Source organism: Berghia stephanieae, chromosome 1, assembly GCF_034508935.2.
Source record: "Berghia stephanieae isolate SIO BIC M18660-M18661 chromosome 1, UCSD_Bste_1.3, whole genome shotgun sequence".
Taxonomy (NCBI): Eukaryota; Metazoa; Mollusca; class Gastropoda; order Nudibranchia; family Aeolidiidae; genus Berghia; species Berghia stephanieae.
The window spans coordinates 16,028,562-16,055,373 of NC_088360.1; the positions used below are offsets into that span (position 1 = coordinate 16,028,562).

The 26,812-nt window shown below is 36.1% G+C and overlaps 2 protein-coding genes across 3 annotated transcripts in view; one reads left to right on the forward strand and one right to left on the reverse strand.

Moving 5' to 3' along the window:
- Positions 1-21,759, forward strand: part of LOC144968890 (uncharacterized) — a 21,838-nt gene extending 79 nt beyond the window's left edge. The window contains exons 1-9 of one of the 2 annotated variants that reach the window (XM_078907717.1): positions 1-107; positions 5,384-5,576; positions 6,091-6,368; positions 6,837-7,053; positions 7,591-7,664; positions 11,191-11,295; positions 13,944-14,021; positions 15,010-15,102; positions 18,100-21,759. The exon at positions 1-107 is cut by the window's left edge and continues 79 nt beyond it. In XM_078907717.1, the coding sequence (XP_078763843.1) occupies positions 5,384-5,576; positions 6,091-6,368; positions 6,837-7,053; positions 7,591-7,664; positions 11,191-11,295; positions 13,944-14,021; positions 15,010-15,102; positions 18,100-19,797 (2,736 nt within the window). In that variant the 5' untranslated portion in view covers positions 1-107 and the 3' untranslated portion in view covers positions 19,798-21,759. The remainder of the gene's footprint in view (positions 108-5,383; positions 5,577-6,090; positions 6,369-6,836; positions 7,054-7,590; positions 7,665-11,190; positions 11,296-13,943; positions 14,022-15,009; positions 15,103-18,099) is intronic. The other variant, XM_078907725.1, reaches the window with a different exon arrangement.
- LOC144976711 (uncharacterized) lies at positions 360-2,678 on the reverse strand. The gene is made up of 2 exons (XM_078921502.1): positions 2,641-2,678; positions 360-1,675 (listed from the first exon to the last, which is right to left on the reverse strand). The coding sequence occupies exons 1-2, from the start codon at positions 2,676-2,678 to the stop codon at positions 808-810; spliced, it is 906 nt and encodes a 301-aa protein (XP_078777628.1). The 3' UTR covers positions 360-807.
- Positions 21,760-26,812: the final 5,053 nt, after the last annotated feature.

A 26,812-nucleotide genomic window follows, 5' to 3' on the forward strand; every position in this document is an offset into this window, starting at 1 on the left:
ATTTGGGAATGAATGAACAAATGAAACAGTTATTAAAACTTTAACATTCTTCGGCATAAGAATGCCGATGTAATGAGAGAGACTGAGGAACAACGAGAATAAGACAGGTAGTAATTAGAGTCACTGATGAGTCTGAGCTGTTTCGCCTCTTTTACTCTTACTGTTACTCAGTGCCTACTCAGTTACAAAATTTTATTCTCTATTGTCTTCTGGCACTTTTCTACTCACTTCATATCTTGTTGTTACCAACATAAGTGCCTGCTCCACTCACTTTTCTGAATTAAAAATTCACCCCATACACCGGAGCATACTCAATGTCTCAATCGTTTCTATGTTATATGTTTGTGATAAGAATATTGGGTACTACCGCAAACTCGGGGACCCAAAAATTTCCCCAATAATTTCTGGCCAAATTTTTTATATTTTTTACGCAAATTCGGGGACCCAAAAAATTGCTGGCCAAATCTTTTTTATTTTTTTACGCAAACTCGGGGACCCCAAATAATTTCTGGCCAAATTATTTTTTGGCCAAAATTTTTATTTTTTTAATTAATTTTTTTTTAGATCTAATATCTTTTAAAATATAAAATCTAGATCCAAATTATTTTTTGGCCAAAATTTTTATTTTTTTAATTAATTTTTTTTTAGATCTAATATATTTTAAAATATAAAATTTAGATCGCTTCGAGATCTAAATATATCTATTTCTAGATTCATAGTAGATAATTAGATCTGGACTGGATTTTGTTTTGTTTTGTTGGGTTTTTTTTTTCATATACTAGTAGTAAACAGTATTTATAACTCACCCTATACTGGATACCACTGCGAAAGATGGAGAATAATATGTCGAAGGGCTTCTTGGTGAGTCTTCCCGTATAGCTCCCTCCACATAAATTCATCCAAATGAGATTCCAGTTGACTACTGTGGACACCCAGCATAGATTTGAACCTGCGTTTGCAGTTCTTCCAATAGCACTCAATAGTGTTGGTGCATGCGCCTGTCTGGGGGTCAACAAAGTTAGCTGTGTGGTTCACCACCAGGTGTTGATATGGAGGTTGGACTGGGAGGTTGGCTATCCCGTTGTATGCAGCCCAGCCGTCACTGTGTATAGTGGAACCAGGGGCGATGTGCTCCTGAATAAGTGGCAACAGTCTAGCCGCTGATCTGTCGTTATCCACGACCACTAAAAATCCCTGTCCCGTCTCCCTACACACACCACCAAACACCCACCGTTGCTCAGCAACTCGGCCCACGTTGTTTTTTCTTTTGGCCACTAGACTTTCGTCGATCTCGACTGTGAGGCCTGGACCACCTATTTGGTACGGGTTGTTCAAAAGCCACCACGAACAAATGTCTCGAAAAAAACCATACCACTGTAAAACAGAATTTTCACTCACTCCAGTGAGCCCTGTACTGTTTAGAATCGGCTCCTTGAAAGCCCACAAAAGGAGCAGCTCAACAATTTTCCTCAGAGGAAGACACTGATGTTCAAAGAACGATCCTCTCCTTAAGGGAACTTTGACACTCTTGTGGGTAGGGCAACGCCAGTACCTGTTGTCACTTGTGGCACTTTTCTTTATAAGAGTGGTGACTCGGTTGCAAGTCGCACAATTTGGTGGATTTCTTGTTAATAACCCGTTAGTCTGGAGAAAGAGAATAGCGTCTTCTTCTGTCCTCGCATGAGCATATAATAATTGTAACGCCATTACGAGAATCGAAATGCCGCGGCGCGAAAAAACACAAACACACCAGACAAAAAAAAAAAAAACGGCAAAAAACCCCACGTGAAATCCAAATGATTGAACACGTCAAAAAATGTTTTACTGTTTTTATTACCCATTTTCAAATATACGTTTATTTGTTCAAAAACGGGTTCAAAAACGTATAAAAACATTAGACATTAAATTCGCATATAATACATATTATATTCATGTACATACATAATAATAATAAAACACATAATTTTGTAGAAAATGCTGGTCACGAAAAAAAGAAAATGCCAATCTGGCATACAACGATGAGAATCGAAATGCCGCGGCGTGAAAAACACAAACACACCAGACAAAAAAAAACGGCAAAGAACCCCACGTGAAATCCAAATGATTGAACACGTCAAAAAATGTTTTACTGTTTTTATTACCCATTTTCAAATATACGTTTATTTGTTCAAAAACGGGTTCAAAACGTATAAAAACATTATACATTAAATTCGCACATAATAATAAAACACATAAAAAAGAAAATGCCAGTCTGGCATACAACGATAAGAATCTGGCATACAACAATAAGCAACATCCGGTGTCATCATTCCAGGCGGCAGACCGTATCTAGGGTAAACTAAGCAAGAGAGACTCGGGTCCCCGAGTTTGCGGTAGTACCGAATATTGGCTATTAAGCTTAACTGCTGGTCAAAATTACTTCGCGATGGTGGTGAACGAATCGGCGGTCTCAAGAAGTGGGTGAGAGAGGGATCTAGAAATGACTTTGAGTTTGAAACGAATATTTTTGGTGTTCGTGGATAGCTCACACGGTAGAGCCACGCTCTCACCTGCCAGGCGGAGTTGTCGTACCAATAAGGTCGCAGGTTCAAACCCCACCACCGCCGCGAAAAAATTTTTTATTCTCTATTGTCTTCTGGCACTTTTCTACTCACTTCATATCTTGTTGTTACCAACATAAGTGCCTGCTCCACTCACTTTTCTGAATTAAAAATTCACCCATACACCGGAGCATACTCAATGTCTCAATCGTTTCTATGTTATATGTTTGTGATGAGAATATTGGCTATTAAGCTTAACTGCTGGTCAAAATTACTTCGCGATGGTGGTGAACGAATCGGCGGTCTCAAGAAGTGGGTGAGAGAGGGATCTAGAAATGACTTTGAGTTTGAAACGAATATTTTTGGTGTTCGTGGATAGCTCACACGGTAGAGCCACGCTCTCACCTGCCAGGCGGAGTTGTCGTACCAATAAGGTCGCAGGTTCAAACCCCACCACCGCCGCGAAAAAATTTTTTATTCTCTATTGTCTTCTGGCACTTTTCTACTCACTTCATATCTTGTTGTTACCAACATAAGTGCCTGCTCCACTCACTTTTCTGAATTAAAAATTCACCCCATACACCGGAGCATACTCAATGTCTCAATCGTTTCTATGTTATATGTTTGTGATGAGAATATTGGCTATTAAGCTTAACTGCTGGTCAAAATTACTTCGCGATGGTGGTGAACGAATCGGCGGTCTCAAGAAGTGGGTGAGAGAGGGATCTAGAAATGACTTTGAGTTTGAAACGAATATTTTTGGTGTTCGTGGATAGCTCACACGGTAGAGCCACGCTCTCACCTGCCAGGCGGAGTTGTCGTACCAATAAGGTCGCAGGTTCAAACCCCACCACCGCCGCGAAAAAATTTTTTATTCTCTATTGTCTTCTGGCACTTTTCTACTCACTTCATATCTTGTTGTTACCAACATAAGTGCCTGCTCCACTCACTTTTCTGAATTAAAAATTCACCCCATACACCGGAGCATACTCAATGTCTCAATCGTTTCTATGTTATATGTTTGTGATGAGAATATTGGCTATTAAGCTTAACTGCTGGTCAAAATTACTTCGCGATGGTGGTGAACGAATCGGCGGTCTCAAGAAGTGGGTGAGAGAGGGATCTAGAAATGACTTTGAGTTTGAAACGAATATTTTTGGTGTTCGTGGATAGCTCACACGGTAGAGCCACGCTCTCACCTGCCAGGCGGAGTTGTCGTACCAATAAGGTCGCAGGTTCAAACCCCACCACCGCCGCGAAAAATTTTTTTATTCTCTATTGTCTTCTGGCACTTTTCTACTCACTTCATATCTTGTTGCTACTCAGTTACTGAACTGTTAGTGTTAGACTTAGACGTCTACTGTTACTCTAATTCTAATACTAAGACACACTCATAATAGTGATCACTGATCCTGTCTTACGAGTCTTCTTATTCTTAGTCTTAATAATAATAAATGGCATTTATATAGCGCTTTACCCCGTTGGTCTTTTGGTCTTGAGTCTTGGTCGACATTTCAGTTATTTCAGTCAGATAAATTCAGTTTGAGTGAGTTTAGTTTGAGTTTTAAAAAAAGTTTAATGAAATGAAGGGCTTTCCGAAAGCTCCTACATCCCCAGTATTCTTGCTTTTTATAATGTTCTAGTTCTAGGGTGTTTGGGAGGGGGGAAACTTTTTAAAAAAAAAAAGTCTCCCCCCTGCCAAACCCCCTACTTAGTGACTAGAACATTATAAAAAAAGTTTCCCCCCTCCCAAACCCCCTAACAAGAATGCTTGGACTGGGGATGTAGTTAGGAGCTTTCGGAAGGCCTCCCAAATGAAGCAAGAGAAAGGAACGTTTTCTTCATCTTTTTGCATTGCCATTGTCCCTGGAGCCATGAATACATTTCCATTAATTATAAATAATTTTTGGTGGCATTTTTATGCACCTCGTTGGAGGTGTACAGTACAAAAACACCGTTTTTATGCACCTCCGTTGGCGGTACTTGTTGATTATCAAAAATATTGCTGCTTGAAGCGATGATAAGTGTTGAATTGTATTTTAAGCTAAGCTTCAATTTATTAGACGAAGACAGATATTGTGGACGTTTCCTTTCCCTTTATCAACAAAGCACGATGAATAAAGAAAAGACGAATGAGATATGTGTGAATGGAGTAGTTAAGGTGAATAAACAAAAACAATGATGGGACAGGAAATAGAATGCCTCTTTTGTAAGGAGTTAAGAATTAAAATATGACAATAAATATTAATAAAACTGATTAACACACTGTTTTTATGTACCGCTTGGGGATGTAAACATGCAGGGTAGAAATAGACCCACAGAAAAAGATGAGGCTTCTCATCATATTTTATGTGAATAGACACTAATAAACTAATTAAACTAATTTGCATTTTTTGAACCATCGTTGTAAATGTTTGAATACAACAAAAAAGCTCTTTTATGGGGACTGCCATTGTCAATTTTCGTCCCCTTAAAGCGGCGGACCATACCAATTAAGTGGCTGGAAATTCGAAAGGGTACGTCTTTTTATAAAGAAAAAATTCAGTTCCCAAAGAATCATCCCAATTAAGCGGCGTCCCCAATACCGACTTGAACTGTATATATATATAACTGTATATTTTATAGCTGGTTTTAAAGTGGATAGAGAACAAGCAAACATTTTAGATGTAAAAATCTATGTCAAGATCGGTGTCTTGTTATTTTTACCCCTTCACCATGTTCTGTAAGGGAACATGGATTCATTAACATTTTGAATTTTTACAAATTCATTGAGTTGATGACTTCAACTGCCATTTTTACAATTTCATTGAGTTGTATAACTTCAACTGCCATTTTCTTCTCAGATGATGCCAGAAATTGACTGGGACAGCCAACAGCACCCCAGTGCCCCCTCCACTCCCAACAGCTTCTCTAGCCAGTCAACAGGAAACAGCAATCCTGCTAGAATGGAGAAAGTACCCACTTTAAAGCAGATCTCGCCTAGCCCATCTGTCACAGCCTTGTCAAAACTGTCAGATGAGGATCTCAGAAGAAAAGGTCAGGAGAAATTTGAAAAGCAATTTTCTTTGGTTGTTTGAAGTGGGAGATCATATTTAGTAATAATTTACTACTTCAGTTTTTGATCAAAAGATATACGTTAAGCCATAAAGCACAGTTTAGTAATTTTTAAAATTTTGAGGTCACTATCAAGTAAAATATTTTCACGTTCACAAACCTAATCTAAAGCTCACCTGATTTAGCTGAAAATAGAATAGACAGGTGAACGGTATTAAATCCAGTGGGTACTTCATTTATAAAAAACATGCTTGTAATGAATTGATGGAAATAGCAAATACATGCCTATGCCCTGTTTCCCCTCATCCCACTATTATTTCAATTATATTATAAATAATTATAACGTATATATAGCACCGAAGTGAATGCTCTACCACTGAGCTATCAGTACCCCTGTTATACACTTATGTTGATTTTATTGCTGATTATCTTCTATGACAACTTGATAACTCTGACATAGGAATTCTCCCTTTTCACTTCATTTTGTTTTGATCAGGGAAGGAGGACTTGTTGATGATGCTACGTCGAATGGAAACGGATTACAAACATTTGTTGGGTGAACATGGGAATGTGGTCAAGGATGTGAACAGGCGCTACCAGATATTTATCTTAGAGTCAAGGAACTTGAAGGAGGTCAATCAGAAATTACAGGATGACAATCAGGAACTGCGGGACTTGTGTTGTTTTCTCGATGATGACAGGCAGAGAGGTCGAAAGCTGGCTAGGGAGTGGCAGAGGTTTGGCAGGTATACAGCCAGTGTCATGAGGAGTGAGGTGAGGACATGCTTTTTTAATAGTTGAGTTGCCATAAATAGACAAAACACCTTTTTACCCGTTCTGGTTGGAAAATTTAAAGTTCATTGATCATTAGATTGGGGGACAAAGTGGCCGTGTGGTTAAGGCGTTGTACTGTGACCCTGAAGGTCCTGGGTTCGAGCCCTGCATCAGGTACTTTCATTTTTTTTTTTTCTGTGGGCAAGATTATTAATCCCAATTTGCTCACTTTGGACATCATAGGTAATTCCTGTTTGTAATAGACATCTTGTTTGATGGATTATCTAATTCCTTTCTGGAATACGTAGGCGACGGTATCTTTTGATGATGCCATGGTGGAAAGGCGTCATTTAAAAAATCATTAGATTAAGATGAATCCCAACTTGTCAAAAAGTCTCATACCTCTTTGAATTAGTTTGGTTCAAAGTGATGCAATATTCCATTTTACATTTCATATTGAAATTTCAGGTAGCAGTTTACCAAGAGAAACTTAAAGAGCTAGAACAACGGCAAAGTGAGCTGGTGACAGAAAATGTGGAATTGAAGGAACTGTGCTTATTTTTAGATCAGGAGAGAACGCGAATCACAGGAGATCGGGATGAGGGTGATGGCAGCAGTAATGGGACAACGACAGGTCAGGAAGAGGGAATTGTGGGTAATGAGACCAATGGAACATCCATCATAGGTAAGAACCAGTGAGGACTTCGTTCCAGAATTGGGTTTGTCATCATGGGTTTGTTTATGAGATCTTTGCAATTTATAGGTAGTTTCATTTAGATTCTTAAACCTTGTAGTCAAATGTTTGTTACATTTTTGAAAAGTATATTTTTTTCCTTTTTCTCTTTTGGTTCAGTCACAAAATTATTCTATGAATTTCTTGAGTCCATCATAATTATGCCAATTATACAGATTGGGGTGGGGTGGAATTTGACTTTCTGCCACCAGATTGAAACTTTTAATAAAATTTTACAGGATAATTTTTTGAACTGGTAGAAATGGCTTTAAAAAAAACAAACTCTGTTGATCTGTGGCTTTATTGAACTGCTTTACATCTTCACTTGAATCATTTTAAAGAAATTATGTAAATGTGGCTTTCAAGGAAGATATTTCATATTTATTGCTTATTACAGATTTATACATGGTGAATGGTTCGGATATGAAATATTTACAAAGTTTTTACTGTTTTCTTTTGCTTTTTTTTTTTTTTTTTTTTGTGTTCTAGGGTCATCTAGCTACTTACGAGATTTGGAGTTGAAAGTACAAAAACTTGAAGAGGAAAAACGTCTTTTAGCACAGGTTTGTTACATTGATTAAAAAATGTTCTATGGTTTTCATGACATTGCCTCTACTCATTTTTCTCTTGAAATTAAGAATTTTATATCAAAATCGTCATTTCATTTCATTTCAAATTTATGTCTGTTTTTCCCTGGTTACGGGTACCTTGTCCTTGGTAAGATTACTGCATGCCCCCTCCACTATCAAAATGAGACAAGATAAAGGATCATTTTTTTTGCATGGTCATGTTTATTTTAATTTTATTAAAAAATTTTTTAATCAGGTTAGGATTATTTAATAGCTCAAAAATACTTTAGTTGATGATGGACTAATTGAAAAGAGAAGATATTTATAGATTGGTATTGTGATAAAAAAAATTGAAAATGTCAATAAAATCTTTTTAAAAGTATTTGGTTCAAGAAACTGACAATCATGCATAATATTTGTTATAGTAAGTTTGACGCAACATATTCACAGGTTCCCCGGGAAATCGGGACCATGTCTGGAATTTTTCTGGGAGTCTGGAGGTTGGGGAAAAGTAGGGAAATTGCTGGTACAAATGTGTCAGTTTGTGATGATTGATTTTTAAAGTTTTTCTTTATTAGATGTCACTTGTATTTAAATATAAAGTCCTTCAGAGCCATTAGGCCCTTAGGAGTCTCAGTTTATCTCGGTTTCTTAGCGTGAAACGGATAATAACAATTGCTCGCCACCCTTTGGATAGGACACTAGTCTATCGCAAAGTTCTTTCTGCCAGATCTAACAGACCCAGCTACCCAATCACTGCTGGGTGGTCAGGGGGGTCAGAAAAATTCTTGACTGCACCTTGGATTGATCTCATTCCCTTTGATTAGGAAGCGAGTGCTCTACCAACTGAGCTATCGGGACCCCCCACTTGTATATATGACTTACTTTTTTTCACCAATAATTTTCATGTTATTTAGAGGATTTGCATAAAATTATGCAAGTAAGCGTGGAATATCATATCTTATTCATACTTTCACAATTTGTTACAGAGATTGTGATAAGTATAAACAAAACTGAACCCAACATCTTTGATAAGGAGACATTCGATCTGAAAATTAAATGCTTATAAAGATAATCTTAAATAATTGGCTATTTCTCTTTACAAATCATTAAAATCTGTACTCTTTTTTTATTTTCTGCAATGATCCTGATTTCTTCCCATTTTTTATTCAACTCAGCTTGCAGTAACATTTTGGGTCAGTAAAACTGCACCCTCCCTTATTTTTGCCACATCTCCCATATTTTTATCTCAAACTGATGTACCAGGTTGGGAGCTGTGTGACATTGGGGGCCAAATCAGTCATAGCTGAAAATGACCTCGTTGAACTTGAATTTTTTTGAGTGATCTTTTCAATGGGTGGTTTGGTGGGAAGATTATTATAATGCTTTTACTTCAAAAAGATAAAACACCCTTGGTAAGGTCATTGTTTTTATAATTTATCAAAGGAGTATTAAGTTAGGAAAAAAATACAATTAAATTAAACAGCAAGAATACAAAAGTAAAATTCTTTTTTCTTTCTTTTTTTTTATTTTCATTAAAATAGATAATTTGTCTTGGTAACCATTTTCTATTTTAGGGGTAAGCCTATTTGGGTTTTTTTTGTTTTTTTTTGTTGGTCATAGTTGGATGAGAGGACATACCTATTGTCTCATAATTTTTGCATGATTTTTGTTTTTGACTGATATCTGTCTAGAAAGAGGAGGTTGTGGTCCTAGAAAAGAGAAAATTAGAGTTATTGGAAAATGCTATATACAGGCCTGTAAATCTCCCGTCTATTGTCAGATTTCCGACAGTACGATTTTGCTCTATAAGTGCTAAAGAAAAAAAAGATAATAGTCATAATAAAATTCGTAACGTCAAAGAACAGAACCATTAAAAGAGAAAATAAAAGACTTTTATTTCGTTCCTTGAAAAAATTAGATTTTATTCCATTTCAAATGCCGACTTAAAAACAACAAAACAAAAAAAACTTTTTTATTTGTCGCATCAAAGACAAAACAAAAGCTATAATATTATCGTGCCACCTACACGCTCTGCTAGCCGTGGATGTATTCACTGCGTGGCTACTGTGCCACAGCCAGCGAGAGAGAGGTCGCGAAGTTCGCGCGAGTTGTCTTCACACACCTATTTAGTAAATAACGCACACACAGAAGTGTTTCGAACCGGACCGGAAGGTTTCTCTCTATTTTGCTACCGACACACATGCATATCTCCGGTTCTTATTTCTCAGTCTCTATATTTCTTTGGTTCCGTCCAGATGTGAGGCGGAAAAAAAATAATGCGAAATAATTATTTTTCTTCGAAATATATATTCTTCTTCGAAAGCTCTCACACGACCGCATCACCTCCTCTTCTTCTTCTTCTTCTTCTTCTTCTTCTTCTTCTTCTTCTTCTTCTTCTTCTTCTTCTTCTTCTTCTTCTTCTTCTTCTTCTTCTTCTTCTTCTTCTTCTTCTTCTTCTTCTTCTTCTTCTTCTTCTTCTTCTTCTTCTTCTTCTTCTATAAGAATTAATCCAAATAAACGAAAGAATCAACGTAAACATTTAACACAAACAGGAGCAAAGGGTAGGAATTGTTCTCTTCCTTTCATTTTACAACTAACTCAGACCTGGGCCTCAAATAATTGGGATTTTTTTTTTTGGTACCATAAAATAAGGACCTCGTTATAAATAAGTAGGAAAAAGTGACATGATTTGACTAGTCAATTGACGTGTCATGTCTGTGTTGTGTCCATATTTTTGTCCTGTTGTGTCTATTTTCGCATGTTCAAAAAGTTCCGACAATTTTTTCACCAACCATTTACAGGCCTGTATATACTTTTGTTTGGAAAGTGCAAAAAAATCTGATAAAGCAGAGAGAGTCACTGGAGTGAACAAGCTTTATTTACCGCTGCAAATGCCTTCAGAATATTGGCAAAGGAACAGGAGGATTAGATTTCCTCGATTTCTAAGCAAATTAAGGAGAAAGAGGCCTTTTTGAAACCATTGCAATTGCAAAGTTTCAAGGCCTGTAAATAGTTGTGTAAGGTTTTATGTATAGAATTTAGTTTCTAAAGAATAGTGCTTGACCTTCATTAGTTAATGACTATTGTTCATAGTATAATAACATTGTGCCTTCAAACTTTTTAAACCTTAGTTTTAGGCCTACTCGAGAAACTTATGGTATCATTTAAGGAGATCAGGTGAATAATTACTGTTGATATAAATAGCTAAAGCTAGCAAAGGATTTAAAGGTAATTTTGTAGTATGTTTAAAATATTATTTAAATCAATATGTTTGGTGTTGGCTCACTTGTAAATCAATATTGTCTGAGAAATCCAAAGGCCTATGTTGCGATTCTTTATTTTTTTGATTGGGGAAACCTGATCAGTCTGCGGATAAAGGTCTTCAAAAAACATTTTGGGATCTTGAAATTTTTTTTGAGATTTGACTAGGGACCCTGTTTTCAATTAATTTAATTTTGTCTTTAAAAAAATGATTTCCCTGTACTTTAATGGTTAAGTCGTTGTGTTGTTTTGACAGAGAATCAATCGTAACAGTGCAGAGGGTCATGATGGTTTCCAACCTTCCACTAATGATAGTACTTTGATACAGGATAATGGTCAGTCGTCAGCCATGGGAGATGAGGTAGGCTTGGTTGTGTTCATCATTGTATGTTGATTGTTGTCTAACTAGGATATAAACTGTTGTCACTAACTATACTTGATTATCTTTTTAAACAAATTAAATCATCAATTTAATATTGATTTAATAAACCAAGGGGAATAGAATGTCTCAAGTCTGGAATCTTAAATGGAACAGTGATGCCAAAACTCCGGTTTCACCGGAAAAAACTCCGGTCTGGAGCCAAAAATTCCGGGCTCCGGGCAACTTCCGTCAAATTCCGGTGAGGTCAATTTGTTCCAAGGATACCCCCCCCCCCTTTCCAACCACCACATCATCACTGCCACTTGTATTACAAACATCATCACGACCACTACTACTGCAACCACCACCACCACCACATCATCATCACTACCACTACTACTACAACCACCACACATCATCATCAGTACCACAACTACTACAATCACCACCACCACATCATCATCACTACCACAAATACCATCACTATTACAATCACCATCACCATATCATCATCACTACCACTACTTCTACAACCACCACCACCACCACCACATCATCATCACTACCACTACTACTACAACCACCACAACCACATCGTCATCACTACAACTACTACTGTACCCACCACCACCACATCATCATCACTGCAACTACCACAACTACTACAGCCACCACAATCACATCGTCATCACTACCACTACTACTGCAACCACTACCACCACATCATCATCACTGCAACAACCACCACTACGACATCATCATCAATACCACTACTACTACAACTACCAGCATCACATCATCTTTACAGCTACTACTACAACCACCACCATATCAACATCACTACTACTACAACCACCACTACATCGTCATTACCACTACTACTACAACCACCACCACCACATCACTACCACGACTACTACAAGCACCACCACCACATCATCACTACCACTACTACTACAACCACCACCACCACATCATCACTACAACTATCACTACTACTACAACCACCAACCACCACCACCACATCATCACTACCACAACTACTACATCCACCACCACATCATCATTACCACTACTACTACAACCACCACCACCACATCGTCATCACTGCAACAACCACTACTACTACAACCACCACCACCACATCATCACTACCACTACTACTGCTATAACCACCACCACCACATCATCACTACCACTACTACAACCACCACCACCACCACTACATCATCAACCACTACTACAACAACCATCACCACCACATCATCATTACCACTACTACTACAACCACCACCACACCATCACTACTGCTACTACTACTACAACCACCACCACCACATGATTACCACTACTAATACAAAAAACCACCACTACCAGTTCATCATCACTACCATTTGTACTACAACCATCATCACCACCACATCATCATCACTACCACCACCACTACTACAACCACCACCACATCATCATCACTACATTTGTACTACAACCATCATCACCACGTCATCATCACTACCACCACTACTACAACCACCACCACATCATTATCACTACCACTACTACTGCAAGCACCACCACCACCTCATCTTCATCACTACCACCACTGCTACTACTACAACTACCACCACCACCACCACATCGTCATCACTACCACTACTACTACTCCTACCACTACAACATCATCATCATCATCACTACCACTACTACTACAACCACCAGCAGCACATCATCATCACGACCACTACAACTACAACCACCACCACCACATCATCATCACTACCACTACTACTACAACCACCACTACCACATTATCATCACTACCATTTGTACTATAACCACCATCACCACCACATCAACATCACTACCACCACTATTACAACCACCACCACATCATTATCATCACGACCACAACTACTACAACCACTATACCACCACCACATCATCATCACTACAACTACTACTACAACAACAACCACTATCACATCTTCATCATTACTACCACTACTACAATAACCACCAACAGTCTGCAGTGAATGAGACAAATCATCGAAAGTGTCTGGAGTTGTACAATCCAACTGTGCCTCCAGTTACTTTCAATAATTTGGCAATACCAAACACTACCACCAGTACTACAATCTCTACCATAAAGTTTTGGCGCTTTACTTCATTTGAAATAAGGAAACTTTGGGATTGTATTTGGCAATGTGTTTATGTATCATAATATAATTCTAATCTGTTATCTATTTAGAACTATACAATATTTAAACACAATGCCAAATACCATTCCAATTCCTTTTTCTTGTGTGCGGAAATTCCTCTTTCGGCATTGAAATTCCTACGAGTGGTGTCTGAAACTCCTGTGAGCCAAATTTAAAGTTGGCGTCTCTGAATGGAATGTTGGTACATTGACCAGGTTGTTGTTTGTGTCAACATTTGGTTCACCTCGACTCTTTTGATTAAGATGAAGAGTCAATTTTTATATTTAGATACTATGTAAATATACTGAGGAAAATTTCAACTTTCAGGGTATGCTAATCTCATGATTTTAGATAAGTAAAAGATGTTATTGTATATAAACTTTCTGCTATTGGCGAAACAAGCCCCTTATTTTGTTATTGATTTGTTGTTGCATGTGACTGTGTGTGTAGTGGTTGCATGGATCTGGAATGTTGCATTCCCTGTCAACGGATGATCAAAAGCCTGATGCTGTTGTGCATGCGATGAAGGTTTGTCATTCAATTTATCGTTTGTCTAGACTTTTTTCTTCTTTTAAACATAAAATTTACAGTATGACCTCTTTCTCATCTCTGGGAGGGGTGGCTTTGTCTCCCTCCTGTTGTCAATAGAGATCAGTCCTTACTGCCTTTAGTTGAAATAGACTTTAATGAAAAAAAAGTTCACTTGAGGATGAATTAAGGGAATTTATTTATTTGATTTATTACTTATGCATTAAATTCATTAAACGACTATTTAATTTTTCAAATGCAGAACCATTTAGAATTGATTTTCATCTGATTTTCAAGACGAGTATGATACAGTATTGGATTGAGTCATCTCTCTATAATAATTTCTTGATACTCCTTGAATGGAGCACTTAACTCACAAAGGGACCAAGTTAGAAAGAAATCGTGACTTTGTCAACTGTATCCTCTTTGTTGCAGAGAATAATAAAGACCATGCTTTTTTAAATTATTTTTTTTTCTTTAAAGAATAGTTTTTAAATCTATTTGTCAATTAGAGAGATATTTTCTTTATTCAAACTGACTTCATCATCCATGATTAATTTTTCTGTAGATGTTCTTTAAAAATATATATAGCCTCTCATTATGAAAAAATGGGAAGAAAAATAGTTATAACTAATGGTAATGATTACCAGAAAAGACCTTAGATTAAAAAATAAAATAAAATATATATATATATATATAATATATATATATATATATATATATATATATATATATATATATATAATATATATATATATATATATATATATATATATATATATATATAGGCAACATAGTACTATACTTCTAACAAGGTACTGGAGAAAAAGCAGTTATGAAAGAAAAAATTTATAGTGAAAATCTGATTGTACATGTTAATGATTAAAATAACAAGGATTTTGCATGCATGAAGCATTGAAGCATGACATTTAAACAATTTTTTATTAGAACTAACTAGAATGACTGCATGTGTAATTTTATGTTTTAGGTTTTACAAGTGCATGAAGACCTGGAAAAGATTCCCATGCATGATGGGAATTGGGATGACAAGGAAAAGGCTATTCTAAGAGAGATGTGTAATGTGAGTCAGTTACAGGCCTCTTTCATCTAATGCGTGGCCCATGGCCTCATATTGATATAATGTCCGTTTGAAATAGATGCTGACAGTGGGCGTCCTTCAGATAATCAGTCGTATGGTGAAAAGCTTTGAACAGAGATATTGACAATTTTAGTCAAGAGGTCAATTTTTAAGGAAAATGAGTTCTCATCAAAAATCATTAAATCAAATATTTTTCTAAATATTGATGAAATATTTTAATTGAATTCTACTCCTAATTATTTTATTTTAATTTTTTTTATGAAGGTAATTATTAATACTTAATATCAACTCTTGTCAACTTTGGAAGGGATTTTCTCAAAATTAGGGGGTTTCACACCCTAGCCCATGCATATGACCATAACTTCATGAAAAAGCACCCGATTTGCTTCAAATAAAGATTAAAATGCTCAGGAGACATTGGGCTTTCACGAAATGCAAATAACGCAAAACAAAACTTTTCACCATGCGACTGATTATGTCACGGACGCACAAGGGAAATAAGAAATTTTCAAAAACTGCAAACAACTGCAATTCCAAATTTCTTAAACCATTATTTTTCTTTTCAGCATTTGCTATTACACAGCATATTACCATATAGAGGCATAGGATCATGTCAGACCTGCCAACCAGTACGATTAATCGTATTTTAGTACGATTTTTGGACCCCGAATACGCGGATACGATTTTAGTGGATTTAATACGATTTTTTGAAAGATGTGTGATGTGAATGATCTTGATGATACATTTGATACACACATGTCGTACGCCAACTGTGTTTCTGAATGAATGATGCATCAATTTAATACTATAGTTATCATTTCAGTTGCTTATATGATGCCGGTTTTCACCAATATTTTTCTCATACATTTTTGAGGATTTGCATAGAATTATGCATATAAGCTTGTTTTATACTTTAAATAGTCTCAGACCACATTTAAACTTTTGCCACTTATTAAATAGAAAATTCTAAGTGAAAATTTAATTGAACCAACATCTTTGACTATGAATCCTTCAATTAAAAACTGTATTGCTAATTAACTTAAACATAAATGGGTTATTTCCCTTTATAATAACTAAATTACTCTATTTTGATTTATAAAATTTATAATGATCTTTTTTTTTCTTTATTATTTTGTACGAGTGTTGAATTACAAAGTGGGCAGCTTTAAGAACGGTATTTGGTTCAAAATGAATTATTTAGAACCATTTTAGAAGTATTTAACATATTACATACTTTGCGAATTTCCCATCATTTGACCAAAGTAATAGTATTAGTATTAGTAGTATATAGAAGTAATAGTAGTAGTAGGAGGAGGAGAAGTAGTAGTGAATGCTCAAAAAAAAAAAAAAAAAAAAAGAGAGAGAGAGAGAGAGATATGGATCATTAGATAACATATATTGAAAATATCTTGCTACTGTTGCAAATTGTCATCTATTGAATTGAAGACCACTCTCCCAGATATTTTATCTCAAAACTTTCTCATAACTGATGTACTGGGCTAGCAGATATCACCATCACAACACCATCATCAGCATCTCTTACCATCAACATCATGACATCATCACTTCTACAACTGCCATCACAGCATTGTCTTTGCCACAACCACCACCACAACACTTCTACCACAATCGCCACCACAGCTTCATCATCATCACCACCACCAGAGCACCATCGCTACAACAACCAACACTTCTTCCACTGACACTAGCATCAATACTACCCACATGTTAAGGGTCTTTTGGTCATTTCTTTGAGTGTTTCGAAAGCAATTTCCTTTGATATTGCAATTTCTGAGCCTTATGCTAATTTTAAATGGCCATTAAGTTTTAGTTTCTCCATAAATCGATAATTTTGTAATCACTAGAGATTGCTTGAATGATGAAGTTTATTTTGATTTGGGATTGATGTTAGCTTTTATATATATTTTTGTAAAGTGCGCACTTTTTTTCCACATGTGCGAACAAAATACACTTTTTTGCTAAAAAGTACACTTTTTAGGGTCATGGAATACACTTTTCATCCTGGGAAGGTTGGCAGGTCTGTCATGTATGAAGTCTAAGATTTTTTCTTTTGTGGACTATTATGGTAGCCATTACTACTGCGTTGTATCAAAATATGTTTAAAAAAAAATAAAGCATTAAAAAATATGCTCCTGTTTAGTTGTTAAATTTGAAATAAATGAAATTACACGATGGCTGTTGATTGGCAAGTTCTTGTTTTACATAGGATTGGGAGGTAGGTTGATCTACTTGTGGGGTCTTTTCTATCTTTGTATATTTGATGTTCCTTTCTAAGGGGTTTTCTGTCCTTGCATCATAACTAACTTTATTCCAGGCCTGGCTGATTCCTTCACCGTAAGGGAGGAAGTCGGATAAGAATTTATGGGCTTAGGGTTTTTCTGGAAGAGATGATAGTGTTTCTTGTAAGTCCTGTCTCAATGTTTTTGCCTTTAACTTACCTACACAGTTTATCTCTGATAAAATATGCTGGTGTCCAACATGACTTTGGATTGTGTTAATTGAAATGAGAAAAAAATCGATTTTGAAAAAGATCGATTATAAAAGAAACAGAATAAACATTAGTAATAAATGGTATCTTACATTCAATACATTAAGACTTATCAATTCTGCCAACTTGGCTACTTCTGTCCCTTTTATGTGCTTTTTCGTTTTGTGGTATGACACTTGGCCTGTGACCTGTGAATCCGTGTTGGAGTTGTCTTGATTTTGGCTGGTGTAAAGTTGAGTCTTGAGTAAATGCTCTATGCTCATGATTTCTTACAGTTCTCAGGTGTATAATGAGTATCTGGCCAGTAAAAGTGTTGTCTTAGTTTAAAAGAATAACTTTTGATTGAACCTTACATGCTTTATATTTAAGTGTTGCCGTTGCCTGGGATTCCTTTTAAAGTGCTTTGAACTCGTTTTAGCGGACATTAGGTTATATGAAAACACATGTTTATTCTTTGATATTATTTTCAGGTTGTTTGGAGAAAACTAGGGGATGTCGGAGGTGGTGATGTTGGCAGTTTTAATGAGTCATCAGACAGCATTCTAGATCCCCCACCACTCACTAGCACATCTGTAGCTGCCCCCGGGGGTCTTGTCCCAGGTGTGCATGGCCAGGCACAGTCATTTAGCTTACAACAGCCCTTGCCACAGATGGCCAGCACTCCTCTTTCGTCTGCTACAAATACCAAAATGTCTTCATCCAGTCACTTCATGGATCCCCCTCCATTATCTTCGTCATCCTCATCAGCAGCCAATCAAAAAATACCCGAGTCTTCCCATCCCTCTCACCTCTCTTCATTGACCAAACCACCTCAACCATCCAGACAACCTGAATATGTCAATCAAAACCAACTTGTCAAAAAGCCTGGCTGGCCTCCTCAGTCAGACCAGCGAGTTGACATGTACCTCAGAGATGGAAAAGACCAAGTTGTCACTGCCAATGTCAGACCTGTATCACCTATGAAGAAACAAGAAATGGACCGATTCATACATGAAGATTATGACAGACTTCCTAACAGACCATCACACCAAAACCACTCTGCTCATACCAAACCTTACCAATACTCCACACAAGAGGATGAGAAAATACCTCCTCACTTTCTACCACACCGACGACAAGGGCCTCCTCCCCAATACTCTAATCTTCAACCACATCCCACTCAACAACAACCACCACCACAGCAACAACAACGCCCACATCAAGCACCAGTATCTCAGCCATCACAGAAAACTGCCCAATCTCAACACCCCCATAGCCAAGTCAAACCTACACCTGGACAGTATCACAACCCAACAAGGAGTGGATCATCATCATCTACATCCATGCCATCCAGTTACCATCACCCCAACACAGCCGCAACTTACAACAACACTATCACAGATCCATCCAACCAAAACCAGCATCTCCTAACCAGCTCACAGCAGTACCCTCCCCACCATTCTATCAGACTCCTTGATGCACCAGGCGTACACCAACAATCTCAACAGCCGCCAAACTCAAAACCAATACCTGATCACCGACCAGTATCAAAAGATGACAACTACAGTTCCCAAAAGCTTCAAAAACCAACATCTTCGTCCTCCCACCACCCACAGATGATGTATCAAAGACGTGATGATATCCGGAGTGAACCAAATATTTCACAGTCTGGGATAGGGAGGCATTCTGGCAGTCGGGGTGGTCCTGCAGATAACCAACCAATTCAAGGCCCCAGCAGGACAGGGATGGACAGGCAGCCAGAGAGTTACAGCACAAACCAGCATCCCCATCAGCATCAACCTCATCACCATATTCGATTTACCTCTGAGTCCAGTCAAGGCCACCAGAGTATGTCATCGATTCCGTCATCTCGTCCTAGTAACACCCCTTACCACCCCGAATCAATATCTTCATCTCATCACGGTGGTGGCGGTGGGTTCAGTGCTTACCCACCAACTTCCGCTGCTAAATCTCAACATCACCACCAGCAGTACTCTCAAGGGTCAAGGGCACCCAATCAGCAGCAGTCCACATCACAGAAGACACCAGTCATGGGCAGAGCTGGGCAGCCAAGGTGGAATGGAACCTCAGGAACAGGTGGTGGTGGTGTAGGTGGTGGCAAGCAGCCCCCAATCAAAAATCAGCCTGCTAGGAACCCTTACGATGACTATGACAGTGACAGTTTGTGATTGACTTGAGACTGACTCATTGAGTAATGTTTTTTAGATTTTTATTTTTGATATTATATATATCTTATTGACTTCTTGTTACACTGAAATTCAACAACTATAGTATTCAATTTTAGTTCAGACATATTTGGGTATGAGCAAGTGACTGAAAGAAAAAAAAAAAACCCCAACTAATTTTAGGTACAAAAAAACCCTCAAAAAAACAAATAAAAAACATCACATCATTTTGGTGAACTCTTAGTTCTTAAAAAGTGCAACAAATTAAAGTGAACAGAAGTTCACGGAGTTAAGAAAGGCAACAACAACGACAAAAAAAAAAGGGGGGGGGGGGGAAGAGAGATAACGGGTTTAGTCAGATCACCACACATATGTAGGTGTTTGAAATAGTTTTAGATTTAGGCTTAATGTCTTGTCCTCCATGTTAAGTGTTTCTGTTGACTTGCAAAACTCCCTAAGCACATTTAGTTGATATTGCTCTTTATAGAAGTTCGTGATTTTTTAGATTTATTTATTTATTTAAATTTAACTTAATGGTATTGAAAACACAGGAAGACTTGCTGACAAGAGTCTTGTTTTAACCCTGTACATGTTGGATACGGTTTTGCTCTAAATATTTTCACATTTTCATCAAGAGAGCAGTTCCAGTGTCTTAATAAAAATAAAGTTGGGACTTATAAAACCTGCTCGACTAAATGTAGGTCAATTAGTTACTATTGATGTTGTAGATTTGTTGCATTCAATACATCAAGTCACAAGTGTCTTTATTCCTAACATTCCGTGGACCATATCTTTTCTCAACACCTGTAAGAACAGTGGTCTATATCAAATCTATCACTTACCTCAATTAAATTGCGATGAGGCGTGCAAAATGTTTCAAAATACTTTTTTTTTTTTTTCTGAAAATGTATTTATCAGTGAGTCTATGTCCAAATTGAACTTTTCAATATCTATACTCAAATATTTTATTGATATAAGAATGTTGCATCTTAAATTCGAACAGTTTATATTATTATTTTTAAATCTGATTTTTTTTGGGGGTTAAGATTAAGAAATAAAAACTTTTATACATATTACTTCTGTGTAATCTTAGAAAGACTAATATATAATTGACCTTGTTTAGAAACAGTTACACATGATAACATTTCTTGATTAATCATTAATTGTTGCTTTTGACATTTTAAATTACAGGTTTATTCAACTGTCTTTTCCAGTGTGACACTGTGGTATAGTTTGTATTCTTAACCCGGCCTAAATTAGATCCCTGGGTTTAAGTTGACACTTTGACTGCATGCTTTAAGGTACATCCAGATGTAACTGGGTATCTAAGGCTGTTATTTGGTGGAAATTACATTTAATAAATTAGTATCCCATCCAAAGGAAAGCAAGTAATTGATAATGTTTGTTTAATGCTACAGAAACGGGGTTCCACGAACTTTATGGTCCCAAATAACTACTTCATTTTCCAGACCAAATTATGGAAATTCATTGAATTCATGATCCATTACTAAAATTTTAGAAATGTGAAGTGTGTAGATCTGTATTATTTAATTCAAAGGCACAAATCAGTTAAAATTTCTGAAAAATGATGATGGTGATCATCACCTTTATATTATTATTATTATTATTATTAAAATCTTATTTTGATTGACCAGTTTGACCATATTATTATTATAATTTTGAAGAATAATTTTCTTGGTTGTCTGGTTTAATATGCTTTTACAACCAAATATGTTGTGATATTTGAAATAGTAGAGATCTTACCTATTCTGACTGAAAGTCAAAGCTCTTCTTTTTACATAAGTTGAGTATCATTGATTTTATACAAAGATAAAGAGCAGTCCACCTGTGTTCATTAAAAGAAAATTCTCCATGTATTGATGAGATTTTAGAGTTTAATTACAGTCTGATATAATATAGAGAATATTTGATCTTTCGATCTGTGCAGCTTGAAAAAAAAAAAAATATATATATATATAGAGGGAGAAAAAAACTGAAATGATTTATGAAATTATATTGTGTGTTAAAATCTAAAAATGACTTTGAATAGGAAAAGACTGGTCATCATAATTATTTTCCTGCTAGCTTGATGTTGTCATTGCATATCATCTATAATCTATTATAATAATTTATATTTAAAAAAAAGAAAAACATTGGGACTTTATAAACAGAACCTTTTGGGTGTTTACTATAGGAAGTGAAATCTTTCGCACTGTGATGCTTTGCTACTTAAATAATTTTATGTCAAGTCTAGTCCTGACTAAATCTTTGTTATTTTTACGTGTATGACAGGTTGTGGTGCAAAAAATATTTGCATAAAAGCCTGAAGGAAAAAATACTATTTATATATACAACTTTTTGAGAGAGGCAGGTTGTGACTTAATTGTTTATAAAACATGCTACTATTTATATGCCTGTTACAATGTCATTGACATTGCAATATTGTAATTATGAAATTTCATTAACGTCAATTTTATTTCCTATTCAACTTATGTGGTGGTTGATTCATCTGTTTTCTTTCTAATTGATACAATTTTATTATTAGGAGACGGCCAAACATCATTTTTTATGTTGTATTATAAATATATCTATACAAAGCAGATACATATGTTTATTTTATTTTGCTATTTAATAAGACATTATTTTTTTTCTTTTCAAATTCAAAGGGGCGGGTGGTTGGATGGGAGCATCACCCTCGAATCATATACCTATGATGTTCGCATGGGTGTACGATCCGATAGTGATGTCGTTTCTTCTTCTCTTTACTAGCCTATCCTGCTTCTTTGGTTTGTGATTGTATTTTTGACAGGGGATATTTTTTTTTTTCTGTAAATCTTCTGCCTGTTTGTTCTTGGTTATTTATAATTTAGCTTATGATATCTTTAGGTTATGATTTTGATTTACATTTGTACTATTTTTGTTGGATTGCTTGTTTTTTTGTTTCAGCGGTCTCTCATATAACCTCAATTGTGTTGGAAGAGACCTAAAGCAACAAACAAACAAAAAAAATTTTCAAAGGGACCATTTCAGCAGTATACCATACACTTGAAAAGAAAACATTTTTGAAAACAATATCTCTTGTACTTTAGGCGGTTAATATTTTTGTTTTTGTCAGGTTTGTTGAGAAGATTGTTGTTTATATCAGAAAGAAAACCAGTCTCTTTCCTTTGCCAGTAAAATTGTCATAAAATTATCTTTCTTCCATGCGCAGTTATGGCCTGAAAGTGTCACAAGTATCGTTCATTTTTTAAAACAAGCAATGTATTTCATTGTGATAGGCAGCACCTTTAGAGCGTATCATTTTTCTTTTTAATTTCCAACGAACAGGCATGTTATTAGATAACAATTTACACATTATCTGTGACTGCTGGTTTTATTTTTCTTTTCTCTCTCTATTCTGTCTACAATTCTTACTCCTAATTGCTACTGGGTGGGGATCCTGACCTCCCATAGCGGGCAGGGAGGTACATACTGTGTCTTCTATCCCTTATATCTGTTTTCCAACATGCTTTCTGTCTTTGTCTCGGAATGAGATTACTTGGTTTTGCCCTGGTACTGGCCGGAGTCCTGGCTGGGAGGGAAACAGTCAAATGCATAGTTATTGTTTTGGGAGATGATATGTTTTTCCTTGTAAATCATCTATCTGTTATGTATTATTATTTTTATTTTGAATGTATAATGTAGGCATTTGAGTGTGTTCCTCTTTGTTGGGATTTGTGCTTGTGTCTGGATGAGACTTGTAGGTGATTTCAAACTAAGTACATTGGTGGTATGCTCTGGAATCTACATCTGATCCCTATTTGTTATCAGTTCCCCTTTGTCTTGCTTTTTCTTGGGTGCTTTAATTGTAATTCTATAACTTTTTACTATCCCATTTTCTTCCTTTTTACTGGCGCTGATATAACCTAAATGTGTTGCAAGCGCCGTAAAACCCTTAAAAACAAAAACAAAAACCTAATTGCTAACCAATTATTTCTCTGTGCCCATTAAACTTGAATAAGAATTGGATGACCTCCATCAAAGTTTTAAATCTTGCTATGCATTTATAACTTTATTTTTTGACTGAATGTTTTATATATTATATATATATATATATATATTTAATTGTTCACATGTTCAAATGTAGTGATGAATAATTTTTTCTCACGGCTTGGATGCCCGCTTTCTTAATCTCAATTCTTTTATCATCTATCTCTTTTCTCTACCCTTTTATCTACCTTATATTTTTCCTAATGCTTAAATGACCCACTCCAAAAACAAACAAAAATCTGATCAAATTGATAGAAGTAAATCTTGAAATGGTTTAATTTGTTTAGCTAATAAAAATCATTACCAGATCCCTGCTGTTGACTGACAAACCAACTTTATCTTATTTTGTGCTGTCTTTGTATAAGAAGCCAAGGATCTTTCTAAAGCCTCTCATTTCTGGAGCCTGTGTTTTTTTTTTTTTTGTGATATCTGCTATTAATCTTCATGTTTGACTAGCATAGACAAGTTAATGTGGACACCTCATGAGCCATGGGTAAATAGGCTAGGGCTATTGGTCAGTACTGACCAATGGGCACTAGCACCTGATGGTCAGTAACGACTAATGGGTGCTAGCACCTGTTGGCCAGTACTGACTAACGCTAGCGCCTATTGGTCAGTCCTGACGATGCACCTTAGCACTTGTTCGTCGGTGCTGACTACTCTCTTTCTAAAGCCTATATGCCAGTGATTGATTTTTAAGTTTAGTTACTCTTTTAGTAACTCTACTAACATTCTTCGATAGTCAAATTACTTGAAAATATTTTGAATATCTATTTAACTTTATGGCAAGCCACCAGTTGAAAATGGACCAAGGCTATGGTCAGTACAGACCTATAGCCCTGCCCCTATGGAGTATCTATTGGCTAGTACTGTGCGATGGACAAGTGATTAATTTATCTAAATTTTTTAACTTCTTTTTTTTTACTGACTCAAGAATCACAAGCAGCGAAAAAATTCAGAAAACAAAAACAAATAAACACATCACCACCTATCACCGTTGCTGATTTAAAAAAAAAAAAAAGAAAAGAACAACAAACAAGAGTTGGGTGGGAAATCTTTATGAAAAAGAGGAGTCAAGTTAGGATCAACAGTCACAGATTTTACATCAGGGCTTGACCAAAACACTGTCATTTTGGCCAGGAAATGTATCTTCTAGTTTCAAGTTGCACGGCGCTAATGTAATTATTATTCCAGGTCATTTCAACACACAAAAAAATTAATCATTTACTGCATTTGGTACTTGAAAGAACCTTTCATAATGAAAAAATGAGAAAAGAATGAAAAGGACATTCAAAATGAAAAGACATTTTCGGCAGATTTTTGCCAAATTGAATAAAAAAGAGTTGTTTTAACTCTCTGTCCTGGGTGAAGATAGTCACTACTGGTTGCTCTAGGGATAAATTGTTTTATAGTTCTGATTAATTGGCTATTGATATTGTTGCCCATTAAGCAGTATGTCCACTGAGACATTGTAGAAGTTTTACGGATGCTGCAGTAACTTTTCATGTAATATTCCTAAGTTGAAGATTAGCTGTGGTGCTTCTTCTACCTTTAATGGCAACTTGATATTCTTTGATGTTTTCTTCTACGTGGGGCTTCAGTCTGATTAGGATTATTCTTACCATTGCCTTTCTCTGGTGACTTATCAAGCTTTTGGTTATTGGTATATGTATCTTTTGACTAGTAATGGAGTCATCTTTAAAAAAATGGATGTGAAGAAAAACTTTTCTGGCCAACATGAACAAAAAAAAAGGTTGTTTTGTCATAGCACAGCAGACTGGTGAAGGTTGATTGTTTTAGATTGTGCAATGTTGAATGTTGTTTCTGACTTTTTGAAACTATTTATTTATTATATGACTGAAATGTCTGATTTTAGACAGAAAAGGGAAACTTTACGAGTAGACTGTACGGTCTCTTGTGTCAATCGACGTGTTATCATTGTTGTTGCTTTGCCTTTGTCACTCAATGCAAATGACAAAATATAAATGTTTGTCTTAAATTATTTCTTTCTTTACACAATAACTTTACACTGTTGAAATTCATGAGTAGAAATTATATTTTGAATCTTCTTAATTAAAAATATGTAAATTACATTGTCAGTTTCTAATAAACTTTTTGGTAGACCTTTAATTTAAAAAAAAATAAAATAGTATGTTGTCTTGATTATTTTTGTCATTTGTAATATTAGTATTAGATTGTAATGGTGAACTTCCCCATGGAGCGAGGGGAATGGTATTCATCTGAACAGCTGGTTTCTATCTCTTTAGTATCCATATATTGGGATGGGGTCTTTCAAATTCTCATGACTAGGGAGGTTAATTTTGCCGTAATAGGATTACTTGGTTTTGTCCTGGTCCTTGTCGGAAACCTTGGCTGGGAGGGAGACAGTCAAATTTATAATGTTAGTTTTGGGAGGTGACATATTTCTCTTTGTAAATCATCTGTTATGTATTTATAGTTACATTTTTTGTTTGTTTTGAACATGTCTTGTAAAGATTTAAGTGTATTCCTCTTAGTGAGATTCTGTGCTGGTGTCCGAATAGGACTTTGAGATGATCTTATACATTGATGGTATGCTCTTTGAATCTACATCTTTTCCCGATTTGAACCAATTCATCTTTGTCTTACTTTTTCTTCTGGGAAGGGTTCCTGAGCTCTGTGTTTTTTATCCCTTATATCTACAGGGTGTCCTGGGTGGGGCTCCTGACCTCCCAAAGTGGGCAAGGAGGTACTTACTGTGTCCTCTATCCCCTTATATCTGTTTTCCAATTTGCTTTCTGTCCTTGTCTTGGAATGATATTACTTGGTTATGCCCTGGCTGAGATGGAAACAGTCAAATGTATAGTTAGTTTTGGAAGATGATATTTTTCCCCTTGTCTCTCTGTTATGCACTGTAGTATGTTATCATTATCTTATCATTATATATGATTTGTAAACATGGGTGTATTCCTCTTAGTTGGGACCTGTGCTTGTGTCTGGATGAGACATT

Excerpts from the sequence above, each read along its gene's own strand:
- LOC144976711 (XM_078921502.1), bottom strand. The coding sequence starts at position 2,678 with ATGTTGGTAACAACAAGATATGAAGTGAGTAGAAAAGT. Across the intron at positions 1,676-2,640 it reads TATGAAGTGAGTAGAAAAGT|GACAGAAGAAGACGCTATTC; the intron begins GCCAGAAGACAA and ends TGCTCATGCGAG.